The sequence below is a fragment of the Martes martes genome, assembly GCF_963455335.1.
Source record: "Martes martes genome assembly, chromosome: 1".
Classification (NCBI taxonomy): domain Eukaryota; kingdom Metazoa; phylum Chordata; class Mammalia; order Carnivora; family Mustelidae; genus Martes; species Martes martes.
Genome location: NC_137888.1, coordinates 65,087,716 through 65,113,403, shown reverse-complemented (window position 1 = coordinate 65,113,403; position 25,688 = coordinate 65,087,716). Strand labels below are relative to the sequence as shown.

Below are 25,688 nucleotides of genomic sequence, written 5' to 3'. Positions count from 1 at the left end.
TCTTAAGGTGTGTTTCTTTTTGTGTTCCTCACATCCTTACATGGCATTTATTTATTTTTCTTCAAGGATATAGTATTAAAAAAATCTTAAAATATTAATTTCTTCTGTTGTGCCATTCTGGGAACTCTAGATATTTGTTGTAAGGAGAAAGCAGGTACTGATCTCACTCAGTGAAATCTCCAAAATGAAGTGCATAGAAATAAGGAAATAACCGAGTTGAGAATGGGTATGGTAGCCGTATCATCTCATTCAGTGTTTTTGTTTTTTATTTTTAACTTACTTAAAGGCAAGAACTGGACAAGCTTTTTTATTTTATATCTTTATATTTTATATTTTATATCATTATTTTATATTTTATATCATTATTTTATATCATTATTGTTACTCTTCACTAGTGCTCTCTTTGGGGTAAGTTATTTGTTTAGATTTTGGACCACAGTTAGGTGCCTTGGCTTGGAAGATCTTAACTGTATGGCATAATTAATCTGTAGATGTCTAGTTGCATTTTAAGATAAACTAGGATCCTTAGTTTAATGCCTTCTGGCCAGATAATTGTCTCTTCTTGATTAGAAGCTGGCCCAGACCAGAGGCTGGACAAGGACAGATAAGTCACCAATGAAATAGCTCAGTGCTCTGCTATAGAGTGATACCTGGAGTAGAACATAGAGTGGGGTTTGCTTACTATAGCAACCCCATGGTCCTGTTAGCTGCTTATGGGCTAATGAAACAAGGTTGTATTCTGCCTGAAGTAAATTGAGTTTCAAATCTCAACAAAAAATACTGAAGAACATAAGAGAATATGTGGTGTCCATACGTCATTCTGTGATGGGAAAATTGCCTCTTTTATAAAATAAAGGAGCTGAATTAAGTTATTCCTTAGGATTCCTTCTAGTTAATTAACAGCGTGGCTTTGAAATATGACAGACTTAGGTTCAACAGGTCACAACCTCTTTAAGTCTGTTTTTCTCATCTGAAAGAAAAAAAGCAAGGATAGAGGTAATGCTTACTGTGCAGGATTGTGAGTACTACTTAAAATGGTATATACACTATGGATTTGGCATAGTATCTAGCATTTAATGTTGATTAACATTCTCTAATTCTTTGATTTTATACTCATATTTCCCCTGAATATTTGTTTGGATATAATACGTTCAGGGAGGTATTTTATAGTTTTCAGAGTATTCTTCTAGGTGAGGAATAGAATCTTGGACTCCTAAGACAGATAAAAATCAACTTCCCACCAAACACCCAGTCCTTGGCAGATGGTCATCCAGATTCTGCTTGAATATGCCATGAACTACAAAAAAGGGGGAAAAAATTTATAAACTTACCACCCAGTGTTAATTTTTGCTGTGTGCTGTTCCAAACTTTTCTTATATATTTATACGTGTTTTAAAATAATAAATGAGGTCATTTTTCTATGCTATATATTTTTAATGAAATCATAATATTACTTTTCCCCCTTGATGTATTTTACCAGCTGTGATTATAGTCCTCATATATATGACTCCATTCTGAGCTTATTATAATTTAACCAGTTCCCTATTGTTTGTACCATCATTCATTGAACAAAATGCTTTGTAGAATGCTTGCTATATGTCAGATACCATTTGTGGAATTGAGTATCAGTCTTAAACAGGACATATACCTGACGCCTAAATTATTTCTGATTTTTTTGGTGGTTGGTTTTATGGAAACATACAAGGAAGAAAGGAAGAAATCACCTGAAATCCTACCAGTGTACAATAGGACGACTTTTTGGTGACTTTGCCATTCATCCCTTTCTGCATATATATACTTTACTATTTTGGGGGGGGGCACTTCATAATAACACTGCACTGGAGGATTCCATAGGAAGTTCTTTACAGATCCCTTACTAATCACTTAGCTAAGGATGGGGCAGAGGCTATGCATGTTTTCAAGGCTTTGGATGAGTATTGCCAGACTGATCCCTAGAGGAGGGTTACCCATTATACCTTTGTATCTGAGGGTGTCTATTCCCCTAAGCTCTTAGCAAGCTTAGTTTTTTCAGGCTTTTCCAGTTTGATATGTTCACATATGTAAAGGAACTAAAGCACCCTTCTTAACATCTGCCATAGTTAAAAATATATCTCATAAGACCCTCTGCCCATCCTTCCCTAGTGCTTAAGCCTTCCCAAAAATTATGCATAACATTTTGATACTAGTAATAGTAAGAAATGTTACCACGGTAATTTGAAAAATGAAAAAGTTCACTTCCTAATAGGTGACCACCACATTCTGACATACATCTTTGCTAAGCCCTTGATATTCACAGTAATTCCCAAACAATACAGACACAGTCACACCATTCTTTCGAATCATTTCTTTTTGTCTAACCTTAAAACATTTGACTGAAAGGTGGATAAGAATAGGACCATGAGGGTGCCTGAGTGGCTCAGTTGGTTAAGTATCTGCCTTTGGCCCAGGTCATGATCGCAGGGTCCTGGAACCAAGTGCCGCATTGGTCTCCCTACTCAGTGAGGAGTCTGCTTCTCCCCCTCACTCTGCCCCTCCCCCCTGCCCACACCCTCTTTTTCTCTCTCAAATAAATAAAATCTTAAAAAAAATACAGGACCAGGACCCTAAGTAAGGCCTACTTTGGGATAACTGTATGTTTCATTGGTCTGATGTGAGGCTGCTGGAAGAACCATAATCCCCATTTTACAGGTGAGAGGTACTCAGTTTAAGAAAATCACTGTGGTCAAATAGCTAGTGACCTGGAATGTGAGTCTTGGTCAGTAGAGTTCAAGCTGAATGTTCTTTCCTGTACCAAGTATCTAATATAAACACATATTCATAGTTATTCATACAGTTCATATCTAGTAAAGGCCTATTATATGCAAGTAACTGCCCTAAGTGTTGAATATTCATGTGTAGATCAGACATACATCTTGCCCTCAAGGAGATGAGAGGCTATTTGACTCAACATCTACTTGGGACATAATATATGCCTAATTATGTGCTAAGCAGTGAATAAAGATGTAAGATATGGTCTTACTCTAAGCTGCTCAGCTTATAATCTAGTACCTATATGTATATAAACTGTGAACATACAAAGTTGAATACTCAGTACTATGATGAATATTCCAAGATACTTTCCTAAAACGAGTGCATGTGTGACTACCCAGTGTTTCCTTTAGCTATCAATAACTGCTAGCTGGTAGTTCCATCTCTGTCGATTATGGTGATTTTGAAAGCAAGTAATAGAAAATCCTCACCAAGAGAAATTCATATGTCTGGAAATCCAGAGTTAGGGCAAGCTCTAGATGCAATGATGTCATAGGTTCAATGATATTATCCAAGAATCAAGTTGTTTTCATCTCAGAGCTCTTTCTTCCAGGACTGATGAAACCATGTACTTTCTTGTTCAAGTCCGGCAGAAGAGAGAAAGCATTCCCAAGACATGAAATCCCTTTTTTTAAAAGTCTGATTGAGACAAATTAGGTTATATGTATTTTTATGGACCAGTAATAGTTGCCTTATGCAGATTGGCTTAAACAGGACCCCTTCCCCCCACCCTTGGATCCATTTGTAATTATAGTTATCAGCACAAAGCTGGAATTCTGTAACAAGGAGGAAGGGATAAAGGGACTGAGTAGGCAATCAATTTTCCACCTTGTTCACTTAAAAACTAAGTCATCCTGAATGGTCAAATTGAGTTTTAAAGGAGCATTTCCTCTCATAGTTTACTCAAACTTTTGAGAGAAACATATTAGTAGAGCACAATAAATTGGCTGATGTTAAGTTTTCATAGAATAAAACAATCAACAGATGTTCAGAGAACTGTTTCCTGAAGAGTGGGCCTTCTGGAGATCCCAAGGGAGATCTGAGTCCAGAAGCATTCACCTGCAAGTACCAGAATGCCTAATTACAGTGCTTAAACAAGAAATGTAGTTGACGTCCTGTCCTGAAGTCTGAAGGTTGAGAGTTCCAGATCTAAGACAGTGGCTCAGTAAAACTTTGGAGAAGTGTGACTTACTCTATTTTTCAGTTCTTTATCCTACTCCTCCTTAGGTATGTCATATCTCATGGTAGCTTCAAGCAGTACATCACTGCACTACACTGGTCAAGCCAAGATAGTAGCAGGCCTCGCACTGTCTGTCAGGAAGGTTTTTTCCCAGAAGCCCCACATACACTTCCTCTTATATCCCGTTAGTCACATGCCCACTCGTAAGGCAGTTGCCACTGAGGGGAATAGGATATTGTGCTTGGCTTTGACCAGTCTTATTTTAGGCTCTGGCAACTGAGGGAAGAGCTCACCTTCCTTAACATATTGTCCAAGCAAAATCACAGTTCCATAAACTAAGAAAAAATGGGGAATGGCTATAGGGCAGACGAACAGTAGTGTCTGCCTAAGGTCAACTTGGCAGTATGTGTCCAAAGCTCAGATCATGCCTCTGTTCTATTTTAATAGGTATTAGGAAAGGATTAATCTCAGCTCAGTGTTTTTCAAACTCTATGTGGTTTACTTTTTTCCAATTAATAATCACTACTTGGAAGTTGGGGAAAATATAGTTTAAAAAACACATATACTCTACAAGCCCAGTCTTCGTTGCATTAAAAGGCCGTAAGTCCCTTTGTCAAATTGCTATAAAAATGTCAATTCTCTCAGTTTCTGTCCTCATCTCATCATGGACCAGTAATAGCTCACAGACCAGCCATTGTTCACAGAATCCCTTGGAGAGGCAGGTTTGCCAGCTGACTTCATAATCTGGTCCCGACCTGCCTTTCCTACCTCGTGTCCTGCTGTTCCTCCTGATTCACCCACAGCAGGCTGTCCTCTGTTACCAGAATATGTCGTGTATTTTTGTTTTACTTCTGGACTTGACTTCACATTCTGTTCTCCTTTCCTGGAATGCCCTCCTCCTAGTTGGGGAACACCTCATCATCTTTTTAGACTGGCTTAAATGTCATCTTCCCTGTGATGTATTTTTCTGAATTCTTTCTCCCCGATCAGGGCTTCCTTTGACCCCCAAATGTATTTATTTAATTGGATTGCAATTATTTCTGGGTCCGTCTCCCTTGATAGATCAATAGTTCCTTGAAAGTGACAGTTGTCTTGCTCATCTGTATATCCCCTGTGCTTGCTGCACATACTTTGCCCTAAATAAATGCTTATTGAATTGAATCAACTCAACAAATGGTGTGACGATGTGACTTCTGTTTGTTCCCTTTTATTCTCCACCAATGTTTTCTACTGTGCTTCTATCTGCATGTTTGCGGATCTCCCTATAAGAACCTACCACTCGGGGGCATCTGGCTGGCTCAGTCGGTAGAACATGCAACTCTTGATCTCAGGGTCATGTTGGGTCTAGAGATTACTTTAAAATTAATTAATTTTAAAAAAAAGAACATACCAGGGGCACCTGGGTGGCTCAGTGGGTTAAAGCCTCTGCCTTCGGCTCAGGTCATGGTCCCAGGGTCCTGGGATTGAGCACCACATCGGCTCCCTGCTCAGCGGGGAACCTGCTTCCTCCTCTCTCTCTCTGCCTGCCTCTCTGCCTACTTGTAATCTGTCAAACAAATAAATAAATCTTAAAAAAAAAAAAAGAACGTACCATTTTTACACTTTTTTTTTTGCTGTCCTGTTAAATGTGGTTTTAAAAACAAGCTGCAACTTGACTCTGTTGTATTCCCATCACAGGTCCCATCCTTCAGGCAACAATGTCATTGTCACTGCAGGCAGCATGTGAGGTTTGTACGCTGATGATGCCACACACACAGAGACACACACATATCCCAGCAGCAGGGTCAAATCCCCTGGAGCAATAAAGGAGCCTGTATATGGATACATATAAACTCCCAAAGGTACCTAGCAAGGTGGGACAACACAGAGAACATACGATTTAAATGACCTACGCTTTAGTTCACATACTAGCTCTGTGACCTTCCTTAACCTGAGTTTGTTTCTTCCATTTAAAAAAAAAAAAAAAGATCCCATGGGATGACATGAGGAAACAATAACTGCTTGATGAATGTTAGCATGCTCAGATGAGCACGTATGTGGACTGACAAAGAAGGGAGGCTGGGAATAACAGCAGGTCTGCCTGTCTCTTTAATGGGTCAGGGCGGGGCCATTGGTCAGGCTTGCTGAGAAAGATGACCTGCTTTGAAATTCTATCTCGGGCAGAGCCTCCATTGCTTCTTCTTTCCTGCTTCTGATTTCCTGGCTCACAGCTGGCAGGAATCACCACTCTGGCAGCTCTGGGTGCATGACTAAGGTGGAGGGATGAACAGCTGCTGCTTGCTAAAGTCAGTGGGTTGGTTGGGAGGCAGGCAGGTGACATAAAAGCAGCATATGGAAATCCCCAAACTCTACTGCTCAAATGACATCCAGATCATTGCCATGAGGAAGACTGTGGGCAGGGCCTTTCCTTCTCTAGTTGCTCTCTTTTCCTTTACCACTGATTTTCCCCCCTCAACTTTAGAAAGAAGGGAATAAATTACACATCTGTTGGTCAGTTGATTTTAATTAAAAAAAAAAAAAGAGGGCACCTGGGTGGTTCAGTTGGTTAAGCGTCTGCCTTGGGCTCAGGTCTTGATCTCATGGTCCTGGGATTGAGCCCCGCCTAGGGCTCCCTGCTCAATAGGGAGTCTGCTTCTCCCTCTCTGCACCCCATCCCTTACTCAACTTGCTTGCTCTTTCCCCCTCCTCTCTCTCAAATAAATAAACAAAATCTTAAAAAAAAGAAAAAAAAAAGGGACACCTGGGTGGCTCAGTCGGTTAAGCCGCTGCCTCCGGCTCAGGTCATGATCCCAGGGTACTGGGATCAAGTCCTGCATCTGGCTCCTTGCTCGGCAGGGAGCCTGCTTCTCTCTCTGCCTCTGCCTGTCACTCCGCCTGCTTGCGCTCTCTTTCTCCCTCTCTGACAAATAAATAAATAAAATCTTTTAAGAAAAAGAAAGAAAGAAAAGAAAAGAAAAAAGAAAAAACTGCTTCCTTCAACATGTCATGCATTTTCAAAACTCTGTGGTTATGTATCTGCCGTACTCACCACTAGAAATTCTCTTCTCCCTCTACCTACATGGTTCATTCAATGCCTATGCCTCAAATCCAGCGTTAGCTCTTACGTCTTCCCTCCTATACACTATCCTTCCTTCTAGGTGGATACCTCTCCTTAAACTTAACTCAGTCATTGTGCTTCACACACTGAATTGCCATTGTTTTTTGAGGTATCTTTCCCTTGTTAGAGTGAAAGCTCTTAGGAATCTGATCTCTAAGTGCTTGGCTCATAGTAAGCCCCCAGTAAATATTTGTTGAGTTGAAACTTCTACTACTCAGCATATTTGCCCATTTCTAATTTCTGACTATTTTTAGTTAGGCTATCAGCAGTATAATAAAAGTCCCTATGGACTGAGTACTCAAATAGTTCTAGATTGTTACTGAGTAACTCCACACACACCCCTCCCCCAATCTCAGTGGCAATAGGAATACTGATAATAAATACTTACTAGCAGCATGGGGAAAAAATCAAGGAGTCATTTGGAAGCCAGAAGGACATGTCTTAATGTTTGCATATTCCAGATTGATTGACTGATTGGTTGATTTTTTCAGATTTATTTTTTGATGACCCAAAATAGACCCCAGGTTCATCCAGAAGTTCCTTGGACCTCATCAGATTTCCGGTGTGGGGAGTGTTGCGTGTGTGGGGTTGGGAGTCATAGATCTAGTCTATTTCCACTTACTGTGCAAACTACTTGGCACACAGCGGTGGGTCTGACTTGGGATCAAATCCTGGCTGGACCACTTACTGCCTATGGGAACTTTTTATCTCTATGAGCCTCAGTTTCTTTCAGATCTAGGAGGACAATACTTATTTGGAAGGGTTGTGTGATGACTAAATATTACATGTGTAAAGTATCTAGAGGTCTGGCACTTGGTAGGTATTTAATAGGCGGCAGTTATTATAATTTGCAAATAATGGGTAAGGTGATGATGGTCTGAGGAATGTATTACCATTGTATAAACTATTACTAGATCCAGACATGCAGGGGCAAGTCAGCTTAGAATTCAAAGAGCTGCTTTGCATAGTCATTTTTGTTTAATGGCTGTCAAATAAATGCCTAGTGATGTTTATAATGTGACCTAATAAAGGCCTCTGAGGGTTTTTCCAGTTCTCACTGTTAGGATTTTTTCTTATAATAGTCCCCTACTTTCCTGCTTTGATGTGTCCGCCTACCTCAGGAGAGCCCCTAGCCCTCCCCACGGACACCCTGAACAGTATCCTGCCTGAGGCGTTGTGGTAAATTCTGGGCTCACTTTTCCTTTGTTCTCCCCTGCCTGCCTCCCTGGCTCCGAGGTCTTGTCCTCTGGGGAGATATGTTAAGTGCTCTGCCAGCCTGCCTGTGTGCCTGGCCTGTTTTTTCTCACTGCCAGTACCTCTTGGATTCCAATTCCAAACATGGTATCCATCTGGGGTCACCCTTTCTTCCGGTGCCAAGAGAGACGCATTCCAAATGGAACACAACTGTGCCTCCCGTGCTGGGCTCTCCTCATTCTGGTTGGGGACAACAGAGCAGGATGTGGCCACTTTATCCCTCACAGCTAAAGTTTTCAGCCCCTGAGTCCTAGCTTTGCCTCGGGACACGTTAGGTTTTCTGCTGAGAGCCAAACGTGAAGACTGTCCTAAAGAAACCTGGAGCCGAGTTAGCTCGCCAGAGCTCAGCGGAGAGGGCCAGAGCCTTGCTGAAGGAAAGAGAGAGGGGAAAACAAGTTTAAAAATCCTCCATGAAGTGTACTATGCTCTGCCATCTATTCCCAAAGCTACTGGAAGCATTCCTCTCAGGAAAGGTGGGCTTGGTGGCGAGAAGCCGGACGTGAGAAGACTCCTGGGAGGACCGACTAATCCACTTTCTGAATTTCCTCCGTGGGGACAGTGTCAGAGCCCTGCAAGGCTTTGGGGCGCCCCGAAGATGAGTGCTAACAGCAGCACCACGAGCCAGCTAATCTGGCAGGGCCCTGTGTGCGTTGGCTGGAAGCGGGATCTGGAAGGGGCCGTCTACCATCTGGCCAACTGCTTCTTGCTCCTGGGCTTCATGGGGGGCAGTGGGGTATATGGATGCTTCTACCTCTTCGGCTTCCTGGGCACGGGCTACGTGTGCTGCGTGATGTGGGGCTGGTTGGATGCTTGTGGCCTGGACCTCATCCTCTGGAGCTTCCTGCTGGCAACGGCCTGCCTGCTCCAGCTGGCATACCTGATACACCGGCTGCGCAGGCGCGCCCTCCCCGAGGAGTTCGACGTCCTCTACAAGACGCTGTATCTACCCCTGCAGGTGCCTCTGCAGGTGTACAAGGAGATTGTTCACTGCTGTGAGGAGCAGGTCTTGACGCTGGGCACTGAGCAGACTTACGCTGTGGAGGGCGAGACCCCCATCAACCGCCTGTCCCTGCTCCTCTCCGGCCGGTAAGCTCCCACGTCACAGCTGGGCGTTTCCTCCCTCGGCCCATGCTTCTCGTTTCCTAGTATGTCCCTTTCCATTCTGAGGCCCTTCCATTGAGGGAAGGATGTGGCAAGTCAAACAAACAAAAACAGATTTTTTTTTTTTCCAAGCGTGGGTTTGGTTCCTCTTTCTTAGCATTTTCCAAGAGGAAACAAGATCATGAGATAGCTTCTTGGTTGGCAGGAAGGACAATGTGTGCTCTTGGTGCTGGGAGGTGTGGGCTGAGTGTCTCTTGAGCCTGGGTCTAAAATGGCCGCGCACACGCACGCGCGGGCGCGCGCACGGATTACACACACTGGTGGGTCATGCTTAAGCTGCCACAATGTCTGTGAGCTTTGAAAAAGTGGACCTTTTAATAAGGTTGATTTGTTCCTTCCAGATGTATTCAGTATTTCCTAAGTGCCAACTATGTGCAGGGAACAGTGAGGGCATCGAGGAAACAGCCCCAGTTATGTTGAGGACATCCTATAAGACTCTGTGGGGAAGCCATTTGGTGTATAAGCAGATGCGGAGAGGGAATATTCCCTGTCCTCTTTTCCATTCCCACGTGTTCTATTGAGATTCTTACAGACCAGTCAGTGATCAAGTACCAAAAAGACCACACAGTGAAGGAGAAGTGATGCCCACACGTGTCTCATTGAGGAGCTGGTGGAGATACCCGGCTGATTCCTTCAGGCTGGGTGACAACAGAAATGAGCAGAAATGGTCTTAGTTGCAATTAGCGTATGCCCAGTCAGCCCATACATGAGTGTTGGCCCTTGGCTGACATCTTCTGAACAAATACCATGGGGCTCCATGCTGTCCATTTGGGAGGTGGTTGTGGAATCTTTAAAATATCGCCCTAGTGGGACTTCTGTGTGGGGCTGAGCATCAAACAGTAAACTATGTAACCTGGTTCACTTGGGCTACCTCGGTGGAAAGCAAGCAAAGTATTTCAAAAACTTTGTTCTCAGTTTCCTTCCCTGCTTTTTGGAGACCCGGAGAAGGTGATAGAAAAGATAAGGTAGTAATCTTATCAGAAGGCTCTGATTCCCAGGGTGGCGGGGGAAGAAACCAGATAAGATTGCCAACCACACAGAGGGGACAAAAAGAAGAGTTTTAGAATGATGATGACGGTACTACAACGACTACTGGTAGTAATAATGTGCATTTCCGTATTACTGTGTAGAATCAACAGTGTTCGTGTTAGGGTACGGAGTCGACCATCCCTCAATTAGACAGAGAACACTCTCAATAATGCAAGTCACACAGCGAGGTTTATTTCCAGCTAGCTGGGGTCCAAGTATCTGCCCGGCCCAGCGGGTTTCAACAAGGACCCCGAGCACTCAAAGACAAGGGTTTATATAGCATTTTCAAGGCACTTTTTCATAGCTACATACATATCTTGTGCCCCACTTTGACAGTTTAGCTTTGTTTAACTTTTTGCCACCCCGGCGTCACCCTGGCGGTTAAGTGAGATTTAGGTTTAGAAGAAATTTAACTTTATTTACATTTCCTTCTGCCTCAGCCTCCTTCAGTTTTATGGTGGGGAGGGCGACCTTAGGACTTGAGGAACTGAGCCAGTTGTCTCTGGAAATTGGGCCATTGAAAAGATAGCCTTTTTGTTGTAAATCACCAGGACATTTGCAAACCAAGGGAGACTCCTGTCTTGCAGGATTGTGATCTCTGCAAGTTAACTATTTGTTTTTCTTTAACATCTGGTCCCTGTGGCGCCGTCGCCTAACCGCCCTGGTGGTATATGATTAAGTTGTTTTTTAGGTTTTAGCTAGTTTCTCTTATCTCCAGTCACGTATGCGTGTGGGCTGGTTAGGGACGCTCAGTAAAATGGCTTCCAGGCCTTCAGGATGGCCATTCTCATGCTAACCCACTCTTAGATTAGGTATACGTGTGATTTTGTTTGGACTCAGAGTCCTGGATTGAATGATCTATGAGATTTTTGTTGGGACACATTTCATTTATGAATAAAGTGAAGTGTAAACAAATGGAATTATCTGTAAACAAATACATGTGTAAATAGAAGTACATTATGACTGTTGCCAAAATGTTTGCCGCCTACAGTTCCATGCTTAAAATAAAAACAATCTGGGATGCCCGGGTGGCTCAGTCAGTTAAGGCTCAGGCCATGAGGAACCCAGAGAGACTGTGGACTCTGAGAAACAAACTGAGGGTTTTGGAAGGGAGGGGGTGGGGGAATGGATGAGCCTGGTGGTGGGTATTAAGGAGGGCACCTATTGCATGGAGCACTGGATGTGGTGTATAAACAGTGAATCTGGGAACACTGAAAAAATAAAATTAAAAAAAAAAAGTCTCAGGTCATGAGTCCAGGATCTAGGGATTGAGTCCGCATCAGGCTCCTTGCTCAGTGGGGAGCCTGCTTCTCCCTCTCCTTCTCCCTGCTGCTCCCCCTGCTTCTCTGACAAATAAATAAATAAAATTCTTTTAAAAATAAAATATAGACTATTTAAGAAATATTCTTGGGGCACCTGGGTGGCTCAGTGGGTTAAGCCTCTCCCTTCGGCTCAGGTCATGATCTCAGGGTCCTGGGATCGAGCCCTGCATCAGGCTCTCTGCTCAGCGGGGAGCCTGCTTCTCCCTCTCTCTCTGCCTGCCTCTCTGCCTACTTGTGATCTCTCTCTCTCTGTCAAATAAATAAAATCTTAAAAAAGAAAAGAAAAGAAATGTTCTTCCTCAGGAGATTCAGGATGTTTTTTGTTACCTGTAGCTTGTCCGTTCAAAGGAGCTGAGACAGGTGGGAGAAAGGCCTGCAGCACCTGTATGGCGTACGATTATTATACGATATTTTAAATCCATTTTTAACATGATGAATTTGCCATGAATTTGTAGAAGACCTCTTCCCTGTGACGGGGAGAGGTGGGTTTGCCTCCTCAATGTGGCTTTTCCTAGTATACTTGGCATCAAAAACCAGAGTCAGAAATTAGACAGTTTTTTTTTTTCTTGCTTTTCAGGGTTTGGTGTAACAGTTTTATTTGTTATCTTTCAATGTCATCCTGTCTCAACTTTGCTTAGCTGGAGCTGGGAGAAGAGGTTTCCTGTCTGTGACCAGGCTCCAGTTTTAAGGGAGAATCATTGTACCTCGGACTGGTTCCAGTTGAGGTACCCAACACCTCAGAGCTGTGAACGAGAATTCTGTGCCAGGAAGTCGGGATTTCTGGTGCAGACCTCCCCCATATCACATGCAGGCTCTTATCTGGAGCCCTTTGCTGAAACCTCAGATGCCCTTTCTGTTTTATTTTAATGTATGCAACTAGTCCCTTTTAAGACTCAGAAAAGCCAAGTGACTTCCCCAAAGTTTGTCACCTTGTTAAGCTGGGCTTACTGTTGGTGTGTTTCTGTCCTACAGAATTCTCTCGTGCACAGCCTCCTGGGCAGGCAACTAACTGTCTAGGCTATTCAAGTGGGAGGAAATACCTGTCATCCAGGGGTTCAAGAAGGAAAAAGAGGCTTAAATGATAAAAGGCATGATATACCAACTTAAATGGCTTAAGGGAGCCCCGCAGGCTCATTAGATGTTATACTTTAAATGATGTCACTCCTCCTCGTTTGCTCAAGTGGTCAGATCCCTTGCCTGAGGAGCTGCTAAGAGGATCTTGCGTATTCAGCAGCAGCCTTGTTTTCTCCTAATGTCTGTCTTCCTGTACTCAGGAAGCTTTTCTTTGAGATGTTGGTCCCCTTTTATGGTGACACGAGTGAGTTCACACATTCTGTTCAATTGTTCCTTTCTTCTCTCCTTTCTTCCTCCATTCCTACCTTTCTTTCTTTCTTTTTCCCTTCCAAAAATATTTATTAAAAGCACTAGGGACTAAGGATCCAGTGTTAAAATATGAAGAATACTGTTCTTACTGTCTATCAAGAAAATCAATAATGTTTGACATAGTGGTGAATCACAGACATGATATTTCCACAGAGAAACATAAGTGCACTCAGAGCATGTACCCGATGGAGCTACCTTTCTGGGGGAGGTCAACAAAACTTCCTGGAAGAAAGAATGTTTAGGCTAAGACCTGAGGAGAAGATGGAGGTTGGGATGAGGTCCAGCCAGAGGGGACAGACTATGTGGAGAACCTGAGGTAGGAGAGCCTGGCACTTCATTTTCTCTTGTATCTTTTTATGACTCGGGGAATTTCTGCCTGGATATCTCTCTAGATTAGGTCTTGTAGGAGCACCTGTGTCTCTGCCATCGGGGACTATGGACTGACACTACATCCATGGCTTGGCATGAGAACTACATCCCCTTCTGTCTTCCATCTTTAGGTTGTCAGACAAAAGGCAACAGCTTATTAACTGGCGAAGGTCTTTGGTAATTTGTGTGCATGCGTGTATGCAGGCATTCGTTAGGAGCAAGATTTGGAGCACTAATGTCCCATTTGGCCAGAACTTAATCACGTAGCTATACCTAGCTGCAAGGGAGGTAGGGAAATGCGGTCTAGCCGAGCAGCAGCAAGCCCCGCTAAAACTCTGGCACTGTGTAGGAAAGGAAAGAGCAGATAGGGGAAAACAGTCTACCACACCACCATCTGTCCCCATCCTCATCAACTTCCCAGCATCCTGTTCGTTTTTCAAAAGTCAGCTCAGATGTCATCTTTGAGAAGTCTACCACTTGAAGAGAACTAATCTCTCTCCCTCCTCTGTTCTCCTGTTTCATAAGACCACACGTGGGCTTATAGCCAGTTATGGACACGTCTGCGATTTCCACTAAATTGTGAAATCCTTAAAGGCAAGGATCAGCTCATACCCATCTCTGCTTTTCCAGACCTCCAGGACCCCAGGAGGTACTCATGCATGTGTATTTAGCCAGTAAAGCTCCAGAAAAAAGTGGAATAGTTCCTTCCCCGTGGACAGAGTGTATCTTAGAGCTCTCTTTGTCTGCCCCCGCTTTGTTTGACAGAGACACCTCCTTTCCTGGTATATTCAACCTTAGGGAGAGCTTGAAGCTGAAACTCTTGAGTTTTCTGGGGAAAGAGGAAAAACCCATATTGGATCATAATCATTTTCCATTTTTATTTTTTATTATTTTTAAAAGATTTTATTTATTTATTGATTTGACACAGAGAGAGAGAGAGCGAGAGAAGGAACACAAGAAGGGGGAGTGGGAGAGGGAAATACAGGCTTCCTGCCAAGCAGGGACTCCAATGTGGGGCTCCATCGCAGGACCCTGGTCAAGACCTGAGCCCAAGGCAGATATTTAATGACTGAGCCACCCAGATGCCTCCTATTTTCCATTTTTAAGTACATAATTTGGACTGAGGAGGTTTGGGTGGCCACTTCCCTTTCTCCACACGGTCTCTTCTCTCGCTTTGCCAGGGTTCGTGTGAGCCAGGATGGGCAGTTTCTTCATTACATCTTCCCTTACCAGTTCATGGACTCTCCAGAGTGGGAATCTCTGCAGCCCTCTGAGGAGGGTGTGTTCCAGGTAATGGGGAGCCTGTGCGGGGACCGCCCCACTCTCTCCCACTGTGACCCAGGAATATGCCCCCCTCCATCCTTCCCCACTCACATCTGTTCTTTGAACCACTGCCAATGTGATGCTAGGGGTGGGAGATCTCTCCTTCTGTGGAAAGAGGGCCAGGGCTGCGGGCAGGTGGGGGTTGGGGGAGGTACTAATCCCCCAGAGGCCATGTCACTCCTATACCTAAAACTCGTGAAGACCACTGTGACCACAAAATAAAAGCCCACACCCCTTAGAGAGTAACCTAAGACCTTTAGTGACATTCCAGCCCCTTCCTCCTTCACACTTTTTGCTCATACCAGTCATACGGAACAGAACAACTAGCACTTCCCTAAATACATCCCCGTTTTTGCAAGGGCCACACTTGGCCCCTCCTGTACCTTCTATCCGAAATGCATTTCCCCCCTGTAAATGAGGCGATGGCATCTTAACTTCCTCTGAAGCTTGCCCAGATTGACCTCATGGGCTTCGAATAGCCACAGCTTCATGTTCCTGTCTGTGTGCCTTTCTATTCCTTTTACTTATGCTGACTGGGACACATTGCTCTCTGCTCTAACGATTTGGTTTCGTTTCCTAACTCTTTGAGGTAGAAATCTGGGCTTCCTCTTCTCTCTGTTCCCAGGCTCCAAAGGACAGTACCTACTGAACACAGTAGGTGTTCAATAAAGCTTTGCCACACTGGCTTGGCAGAGGGCAGTTGGTGTCTCAGGGACCTCTATGAGGCAGTCACAGACATGCTCCAGGGTGGGGGCCTGGCTGCTTGGCCCCTGCTCTCTTCTCTGCCAGTCCTTCAAACCTCAGTTCCTTGCTTTGTAGCTCTCACTTATCGACTGGCTAGTATGTGTCAGGCACTAAATATTATATTGCCTTATTGATTCTCACCACAACCCTTTGGGGTGGGTATTATCATTTTCCCATTTAACAGATAAGGACATTGAGGCTCCAAAACATCAAGCATTTTGCCCAAGGTCTTCATCCAGAAAGTGGCAAAGTGAAGTTGCCTGGCTCTGCTATTACTATTCTTTTTGAAAATGAGCGGGGCACCAGGAGAGTGAAGTTCACACACACATACACACACACACAGAAAAACACACACACACATACCCTATTATAGGGACTTCCCTGTCCAGATAGTTCGCTAGTACTGGGTTCCATATGAATTTTACCACTTCTGTCGGGGACTCCCTCAAGCTAGTATATGAGCTAACCCCAGAATAGACACCTGCCAGGAAGGGCCACCTGGCTGGGCCCGTTTCTGCCCCAGCCTGACTCCTGGCCCTGTGAGGACAGACCCTGAGAGGCAATCCCAATCCCACTGCTGGGACACCAACCGTAGGCCTCCACTGATCGTGTTCCCCTTCCACCACGCATGCACACCCCTACCCTTTCCAACCATGCGCACAGCCTTCTGTGAGAACTCCTTCAGGCCCCTAAGAACCTCCGGGAGGGCAGAGTCAGGTCCTGAGCCAGCCAGACCAGTCTCTGTTCCTGACACTGACACCGAGGAACAGGTGGGGGATAAGCCGGGTGTCCTCCCCTAAGCTCTGCTTGAAAGGAGAGACTATAACCCCAGATGGCCTCTCAGCCTGGAATGTAGCTACTGTCAGATTCCTCCCATTTATATTTTTAGCGCGCACCTCCTTTGGGAGCAATGAGATCCACACGTTTGCTATTGGCTCTGTTAAGTCCCATTTCCTCTCTGCAAATGTCAGGCGTTGTCCTGAGTTATAGTTCATTCTGTCCTTGCCTCTTGCAGTTACAGTCTTTGCGAACTAATAGGGCAATCCACAGTGACCGAACCATAATTCTCATTGTGTTTACCACTAATGAATCAATGTTCCATCACACCTCCCAGCAATCCAATTAAACAAGAATTTATGGGCTATTCAGCACTGGGACCCTCTCGTTAGTCAGCAAGAACATAGCATAGAAGGTATCGCACAGAAATCATCATTATTTCTCCAATTTACATCGTGCCTTACTGGATCCAAGCCCTCTTTCCATATGTTACTTCATTTGACCCACTTAACGAGACTCTGAAATGAGAATTAGACAAAAAAGTTGTCAAAACTTTATTACAGACAAATGCATATATATATGGGAACCAGGCAATAAGCAGGCTTCCTGAAGACCTTTGAGGAAGGATTTTATACAGGACCTGTGAAAGTGACATCCAGTTGTTTTGCAGCATATAAGATTGGTGGTCTTTACCTGACTCATTCATTCACTTCAGTAATGTTTACTGAACATTTATTATATACAAGGCGCTGTTAAAGTGCTTGGGATGTATCAGTGAGCAGTACAGAGGAAGTTCCCTGCCTTCATGCAATTTGCATTCTAGTGGGGGAGATAAAAAAATAAGCCATAGACATAATGAATAATTATGTAATATGTTAAAAGATAATGAGGGGCTAGTTAAAAAAAATAGAGTGGTATATGGGAGGTCTCATTGCAATTTTAAATAGGGTGGTCATAGAAGTCTTTGTTGAGCAGGTGACATTTGAGCAAAGACCTGAGAGAGGTGGCAGTGTGAGCTCTGAGAAACTGAGGGCATAGCATATTAGACAGAGAGAAGAGCCTGTGCAAAGGCCCTGTGGTGGAAGGGACTAGCATGTTTGAGGTGCAGAAAAGAGGCCTGGAACAGAGAGAAGACAGGGAGAGAAAAGCTGGAGAGGAAATCAAAGATGGGATGAGGAATCACATCATGTAGGGCTGGTGCATAAATCTAAATAGAGCCAAAAGGATTTCCTATAATTTGTTGGATATAGTGTGTGAGAGAGAAAGATCAAGGAGGACTCTAAGGCTTTTGGTCAGAGCAACTGGTAAGATGGAGCTGCTCCTCAGTGGGGAGCCTGCTTCTCCCTCTACCTCTGCCGACCCCCATTGGAGCTCTCTCTCTCTCAAATAAATAAATAAAATCTTTTAAAAAATTTAAGAGATTATTGTGGCCAATCCGATTATTAAAAATTGTGTGCTTTTGGGCCGCCTAGGTGGCTCAGTCAGTTAAACATCTGACTCTGGCTCAGGTCATGACCCCAGGGTCCTTGGATCAGGTCCCACATCTGGTTTCCTGGTCAGTGGGGAGCCTGCTTCTCCCTCTGCCTACTGCTCCCCCTGATTGTGCTCTCTCTCTCTCTGACAAGTAAATAAAATCTTTTTTAAAAATTGTGTATTCTACACCCTGGTCCTTTACTATCCAGGCACATTTCTAGTTTAACCCTAGCTTTACCACCCATCATTGCTTTAACAAGGATTTATCAAGCACCTGCTCATACCAGGCACATTGCCTACCCTGCAAGTGTAATTTAGCTTTGCGTCGTGCGCCCGTAGCGAGTGCTCAGAAATCCCTAGGTGGCTAAATAAATGGAGAGTGGGGTCCCCTCAACTTTCTGCTCCTTAGATCTCCTCTTCCTTCATGCCCTTCCTCTGACCTTAGCCATCAGATCTCTTTGATGAGTTGTCGTGACCGCGTCAAGAGTGGCTTCCTCCAGGCCGACATTCTGCCACGTGACGCAGCCTGGCCTACCTAATCAGAAGCTCTTCTGTAACTGAATTGCTTTCCAACCTGTCCTTAATCCCTCCTGCAATATATTTATCCTTCTTTATTCTCAAAACAAACTGTCATCACCATGTCAGCCTATCTTCAGAGCAGTAGGAGGCCCCATTTTTCTCATGAGATCCCAACAGATCCAGAATCTCCCTTCGCTGTTAACGGTATCAGCCGTGAGACCACAGAATGTGAGAGCTGAGGAGACTGGGCCTGGAGGCTGAGGCTCCAAGGGGGTGAAGGGCCTTTGGTGAGTGGATGAGTGAGTGGAAGGCTGGACCCAGGGCTCCTGACAAAGCTCTCCTCCGTATCACAAGTAAAAGTCATTTTCTGGACCTCCTTCGGGCAAGGCCATGGAGGGCGCTGCCACAATTTCTTTAACAAAAGTAAAGCTGTTTTTTGAGTGACTCTATGTTTCTCTGTGCTAAGCATGGACACATAGTCTAATTCAAACCTTCACTCTCTTCTCCGGAACCCCCTCAGGTCACTCTGACTGCCGAGACCCCATGTAGCTACATTTCCTGGCCCCGGAAAAGTCTCCACCTTCTTTTGACCAAAGAGCGATACATTTCCCAACTCTTCTCAGCCCTGCTGGGCTATGACATCTCAGAGAAGCTCTACGCTCTCAATGACAAGCTCTTTGCCAAGTTTGGGTTGCGCTTCGACATCCGTCTCCCCAGCCTCTACCATGTCCTGGGTCCCGCAGCCTCGGATACAGGGCCTGAGTCCGAGAAGGATGATGAGGAAGCCCGTGAACCAGCCTTGCCCACATCCACCCAGCAAACGCCCCCTTGCTCTCCTCTTCCAACAGCCACCAGCCCTCCTGCACCTCCTTCCCGGGCCAGGTTGTCCCGGCCCGACAGCGGCATCCTGGGTGAGGACTCCACCAGTCTGGTGCTGGAGGATTTTGAGGAGGTGTCGGGATCAGAATCGTTCATGGATTATAGGAGTGATGGGGAGTACATGAGGTGAGGGAGAACTAACACGGGCACGGCCACCCGGCTCAGGATCCTGTGTAAGTACTCAGAAGGCAGCTGGCATGCCTTCCTGCCAACAGTTGGCCTCCACTCGGCTTGTAAGGGCACAAAAACTCGTTCACGGAGCCTGTCCTCTCAGAGGACTCCCAGAAAGTGGCACTAACCCAACCTTGCAGTAGCAGCTCACTCCAGGTGCATGCAAGGCATGAGGGGATTTTTTTTTTTTTTGACTCATTTTTTATTAAGTGTGATTGCATTTTGGAAAGTGGGCTTGTTGACATTTTAAACAATCAAATGATTGCAAAACTGTGAGTTTGTGCAGAGTTAAGGCCGTAGAGAGAGAGGGCTAAAGGGGATTTTATTTGTGGCATGCGTTTTAAATGGGGGGAAAAAGCTGACGTGGTTCTAATTCCTACCAGTTCTTCCCAGTGTAGAGGCAGCTCTGAAAGCAATCACTGCTTGGATTGGCAGCTAGCTCTGAAAATCACAAATTTCAAAGAGGCTTGTGATAGAGGCTGATAACCCTGGGAGGAAAATGTCCCACCTTACTCTCGTCTTGCCCCGTGGAGAGACCTTGCTTATTCATGCAGACGACTGGATGCTGCTCTGGTACTATGATCATACGGGTATACAGCAGCCCGGCCTTCCCCCAACCTGTGCGAGGTAGATGCGCACAAATGTGGGAGGACCTAACAGGAAGGGCAGGATTTCCCTCACAGCTCAGGAGAATGTACAAGAAAGCCTATATAGAGTAGTTCTGGGAAATGGTTTTTATATTCCCCCTGGTTGCTCTCACATTGCTGTGACATTTTCCTCTGGGACTCCACCTAGCCATGGCGGAGGTCTGGCTTTTCCTGAGGAAAATCCCACTATTGCCAGTTGGGAAGACATTTCCAAGTGTGTGTGTGATGCAGGGGCCTAAGAGACCCGTCATCCTTTGGGAAGCACTGACAAATTTTTAAAGAAACTAGCCCAGGGAGGAAGGTTTCTAAGGTACACAAGGTGAATGAGTGAATGTATAGTTTGTAAGAACAAGTTATGTAAATGGTGAAAGAAGCTGGGGAGGCAAATGTAAAAGTTAAATGTCTTGTTTTGTAGACATGAATTTGTCATCTCCTGTAGTACTAATGTCCCTAGAACCACAGATTCCATGGATCTATCCAGGACCCAAGATCACTCATTGACTTCCTCCATTTGCACTGATCACTGTCCTACTTGTCCACTGTGCTGATCTTTGCCACCCTTCTTGTCCACCCCCATCCATGCATGTGAGTCCTGTCCTGTGGATCCCTCTCCTTGTCCAGCACGCCTACACATCTGTACACACTCTTCACTCCTGGCAGCTCTTGGGGCTCTCGTGTTTCTCCTGGTTTCTTCTCTTTTCCTGGTTCTATTTGCTCTTCTTTCTTTCCTCTTTCTGACTTCTGCTTAGTCACTGGTTGCCTCCATTTGCTGCTCAGAAGAAAAAAACTCCTTTTTTCCCCTCCTCCTCTTCCTCCTCCTCCTCCTCCTTCTTCTTAGGTAATTTCTCCTCCCAATACCTGTCCCTTACATTTTCCCTATTTTATCATTCATGTCTTTCTCTAGTACCTTCTTTTCCTCCCCCCCCACTTTCCTGCTGTGTTCTTTCTCCAAAATTACCCTGCACCCCATCTTTGTCTTTAATCCATACTCTTCCAAGATCAGTACCTCTCCCTCTGCTACAGATAAAACCATTGGAGTGAAGGTGTGAACATTCCCAGCTGTAGGTGGCTACACGTTTCCGGCATGAGTTTTCCCAGACATTAGAAAGCAGCATGATAAACAGAAAGAGAGCCAGACTAGGCACCTGCAGTCCTGCCTGGCTTCTGTGTCTGGGCCTGCTACTTTTTACAAACCACACAACCTCACCAAACCTCACTTTCTGCGTTTGAGTGTGTTGGACCAGCTGGACTCCGAAGGTCTTAGTGGATTTATGTAAGAGGGCAATGGATGAGTTGTTCCAAGGAGGAAAAGAGAAACAAGCAGCAGTATAAGGGACATAGGCCGCAGGGCTTCTGAGTGTCTTTCAGCAAGAACCCTCTGCCATATTTCACTACAACTTCTCTTTTGACTTGGGACTGTCCTCCTTGCTGAATGATGGGTCCTGCTTGATTAGAGGTCCCCTCCATGCTGCATGAAGAGTCAACCCCCTACCATGTGATGACAAGTGCAGATGTTCTAAGTGAAAGAAGGTCACCACTCAGTCTCCAAGCCCCTTCGCCCTTAAGACTCCCACATGAAATACCCTTTTGCCAATCCAGCTTTTTCTGAACCTTGAGAAAACTGCTCATATAACCACCTTTCTAAAGTATTGGTATTGGCAGTGTAAAGAGAGTAGGCTTTTTAATGTTTGTTTATTTAGGTAATAGAAAGGGGGAAAAAACATTATTTCCAAACTACAGAATTTTGAGAACGACTTGAAAACCTGGTCAAGTTGTACAAATTTCAGATGGCTTTCCATTCAGTCTGTGATCATGGAATCCTTTTCTGGAATTGTGTTGTGGAGTGCTTGGTTTGACTTAATTTGCCATCAGAACCCTTCTAGGGCTATTCCTTTACTGAGTAAGCAGAGTCCCTTGTGATAAGTAGCAATTTACTACTGTGTCCTTTATAACACAGAGCACAACTCACCCTCTGTGCCTGGACCCTTACCAGCATTGTAAGCTCAGTGCTGTTCATCCTGGCACAGCACTTACGTAAGAGGCAGGAAGCTGGCTGCATTGGGGCTCATTGAGAATGACACAGCTTCATCACATTGACACAGTGCTTGTCCCTCACACCAGGACTGGCTAAAAATAGTCTGGGCTTCCATTAGAGCTCTCTTCAGAAGACAGTGCATCTTTTAGTCTTGTGGTGCCCAGAATTGAATGTTGCTTCTTTTAAGGCACAGCAGCGCTGCACCATAAGGCACTCATGCAGAGTCTTCCAGTCAGACCTCACCTTAACCCGGCCTTCACGACACACTTGGGTTCTGCGGACACTCTCCAGAATGTTCCATTAAGTGTCTTCCTTACAGGAGATGCTCGGTGAATGCAACTCTGGAGTGAGCAATGAAGTCAGATAGTTTGTGTCTGTTAGCACAAACTAATTGAACGCTGTTTGAATTTTGGCCAATTCTGATTATGTTTTCAAGTTATTCTGAAAACTCAGTGATTTGAAAGTAGAAACCATATGTTGCTGCCTTTCTTCCTATTATTTAAATTAAAAAGCAAGCAAATGATAAGCAGATTACAACAGGGAAGCTAATTGTGGTCAGGGAAGGAGCACACAATCAACTGGCCAGACCCTCACCTCCTTTGTGAGGTTCATTGGTTCAGGGGGAGACAGAATACTGTCACACTATACCCACTCTGTTGACTCTCTACTCATCACCTGTAGCTTCCCTCTGTGATGGCTTTAAGGTGCTGGTGTAGCTGTCAGTTTTGTTAAACAGCACTTTTCTCACAGAAACCACTGGAAAGACTTCTGGAGCGGACAACGTGCCCTTGACCGTGGCATGGCAGGAGCTGCCCCGGGGCCTCGGGTTCTGGGTCTCTGAAGGTAGCACCCCTCTCCCCTGCCATGGCCCCGTATTGGGTCGGCTCAGCAAGAGGCAGCGGCTCCCTGCCAGCCCCCTGACTCACAGCCTCCTGTCCCCCCCGCCCGATCCGTTGTTCTCCCACTTGTGTTGTACTAGCCTCATTCACCTACCCCTCCCTTTGTGAAAATAAAAGACGTGGGCCTCATTAAAGTCATCATTCTGCCATACAGATGTTTTGGAAACCCATTCGGTAGCACCAGATAAGAAGTAGAGCTCTACAGATTCTTCACAGGAAGCACCAGGAGTTGATCTCTTAGTCTCTGACCCCATAAAATGAGAGATTGGGCTAAATAACTTCAAAGTGGGTTCATCATCATACTCTAGAAGAAATGATTCAAGGTTACAACTGCCCCTACCATGTCAGGCCTTGGGTACAGCTGAAACAGTGGGAATTAGCAGAAGAAGATAAAACGTGAGAGAACAATGGGAAGTGAGGCAAACTAGCTGGAGAGACCGCGCTGAAAGCCTTCCTCTTTTTCTTTCCACAGCTTCTAGAACTCCTCTCCACAGTTACTCTCAAGCTATGTCCAGGGGACAGGCCCCCTTGGCTCCAACCCACACTCCTGAACTTTAAGGATCCATGGGCTTTTTCTCTGGCCACACAGATCTTCACAGGAAGCTCACTGGAGTGCACACCCCATCTTACCCACTGGAGGGCTCACGGGCCAGGTCGGGGCAGGCTCAGGAGACATCGGTGCTGCAGCGACACGAGGGCCCCCAGCAACTTGTAGAAATTTGCCCTCACCAGCCTCCCTTCCAGGAGGAGGCACGCAGAAGTTCAAAATCACTGATTTCATCCTTCACAAACTGCAGAATCTTGGGCAAGTTCCACAGGCTCTCTGAGCCTCCCCTGTAAAGTTGGGACTTAGAAAATCCATCTCATAAGGTTGTTGTGAGCATCAGATGAGATGACTTAGGTAATGCACTTCAGACATGGCGTGGCACCTCGTGAGCACTCAATAAATCACTCCATTTATTTTTCCTGATGTTTCTTTGAACTGTCTGGAAGGGTCTCTGAAGACAGCTAGACCAGAACTTTTCACGATTTGCTTATTCATTTGGTTGGGTTTTTTTTACTGTTAGATTTAATTTATGGAAGTAGAAATTAAAAACCTAGTTTTCCCTTAAGCTTTGAAGTTCAACTTACAAATCTCTTGCTCTCTTTAGGACCATAGCATTAAACAATAATTTTTAGGGGGACTTCAACAAACTCAGTTAATTAAATTTCCTTAAACATTTTAAAGTGGGTTTATCAATTTAACACATTCTATTTTACTTTTTCCCTAAATACTTCAGCATATATTCTGTTATCCACTGGCATGTAACATTCATACTTGAAACAGTGACTTAAGATAGTTTATTTTGCTGATGCACGTGGGGCTCAACTGGGCCCCGCTGGGCTCTTGTCACTCAAGATCTTTCATGCTGTCATGTTCAGAAAGTGGCTCGGGCTAGTGTCATCTCCAAGACTTCTTCACTCGTGTTTGGGGCCCAGTCTGGAGACATGCAAACAGCTGGGAGTCCTTGGGCATCTCCCTCTTTCTCTCTCCCAAGAGTTTGTTCATTGTGTTGCTGTTTGCAAAATTGCTGTTGCAATCATTTGTTGCATGAATAGATCTAATGTATTTATCCATTCTACTGCTGATAGGCATTTGGGTTGTGAAATTACTCAAATGTTGGGTACATGTATGTTCAACCACAGTAAATACTGCCAATCAGTTCCCTAAGTGATTGTACCAATTAATATTTCCACCAGCATGTGAGAGTTCTAGATGTTTCACTTCCAGCATGTGAGAGTTCTAGATGTTTCACATCTGGCATGTGAGAGTTCTAGATGTTTCGCATCCTCCCAATTGTTGACCTTGTCATTTTAAAAAATACTTTATCCATTGGGTGTAGGTAGCCGCATACTGTTGTAGTTTTCATTTCAGGGAAATTTTCATTTCCCTAAAGAGCAATAAGGTTGAGTACTTTTTCATGTTTTTATTAGCCATATAGATATCCTCTATTGCGAAGTGTCTATTGTTATTCTTGCCCATTTCTCTATTCATTTATATGCTTTTGCTTATCTACTTAAAAGAATTCTTTAAGTATTCAAGTTAAAAGTCCTTCACTGCTTATATATATTCAAATATATTCTCCCACTTTGTGAATCTTCTTTTTTCTATAGATCATGTCTTTTTAAAAGTTTTATTTATTTATATGAGAGAGACAGAACATGAGTGGAAGGAGGGACAGAAGGAGAGACTCTCAAGCGGACTCCCCACTGAGTGTGGAGTTCAACACGGGGCTCAATCCCACAACCCATGATGAGGCCATGACTTGAACTGAAATCACCTGCAGTCAGGCACTTAACCGACTGAGCCACCCAGGTGCCCCTGAACATACGTTCTTAGTTTCAGTGTAGTCATTTATCCACTTTTTTCCTCCATCATTTTCCTTTCTGTGTCATGTTTAAGCAATCTTTTCCTCCCCTGAAGATATTCTTCTGCTACCCGCTAGATGTTTTATTGTTTTACATTTCACAGTTAGACCTACAGTCAACCTGGATTTGATTTTTGTGTATGGTATATGGTATGGTATGAAATAAGGATTAAATTCTTTATTTTCCAGTGGCTATCCAATACACTGAGC

At 44.6% G+C, this 25,688-nt stretch overlaps 1 protein-coding gene across 4 annotated transcripts; it reads left to right on the top strand.

The window, feature by feature from the left end:
- Positions 1-8,934: 8,934 nt before the first annotated feature.
- On the top strand, positions 8,935-25,197 carry POPDC2 (popeye domain cAMP effector 2; the record flags this gene model as incomplete). 4 transcript variants are annotated; one of them, XR_013967287.1, is made up of 5 exons in its annotated part: positions 8,935-9,425; positions 14,785-14,893; positions 18,960-19,491; positions 22,922-23,014; positions 23,543-24,039. XR_013967287.1 is itself a non-coding variant. In XM_080811612.1 (5 exons), the coding sequence occupies 5 exons, from the start codon at positions 8,935-8,937 to the stop codon at positions 23,626-23,628; spliced, it is 1,170 nt and encodes a 389-aa protein (XP_080667738.1). In that variant the 3' UTR covers positions 23,629-24,174. The 4 variants fall into 4 exon arrangements, 3 of the variants coding, with proteins under 3 accessions (XP_080667738.1, XP_080667740.1, XP_080667739.1); XM_080811612.1 differs by having other exon boundaries at positions 18,960-19,350; positions 23,543-24,174; XM_080811614.1 differs by lacking the exon at positions 22,922-23,014 and having other exon boundaries at positions 18,960-19,350; positions 23,543-25,197.
- Positions 25,198-25,688: the final 491 nt, after the last annotated feature.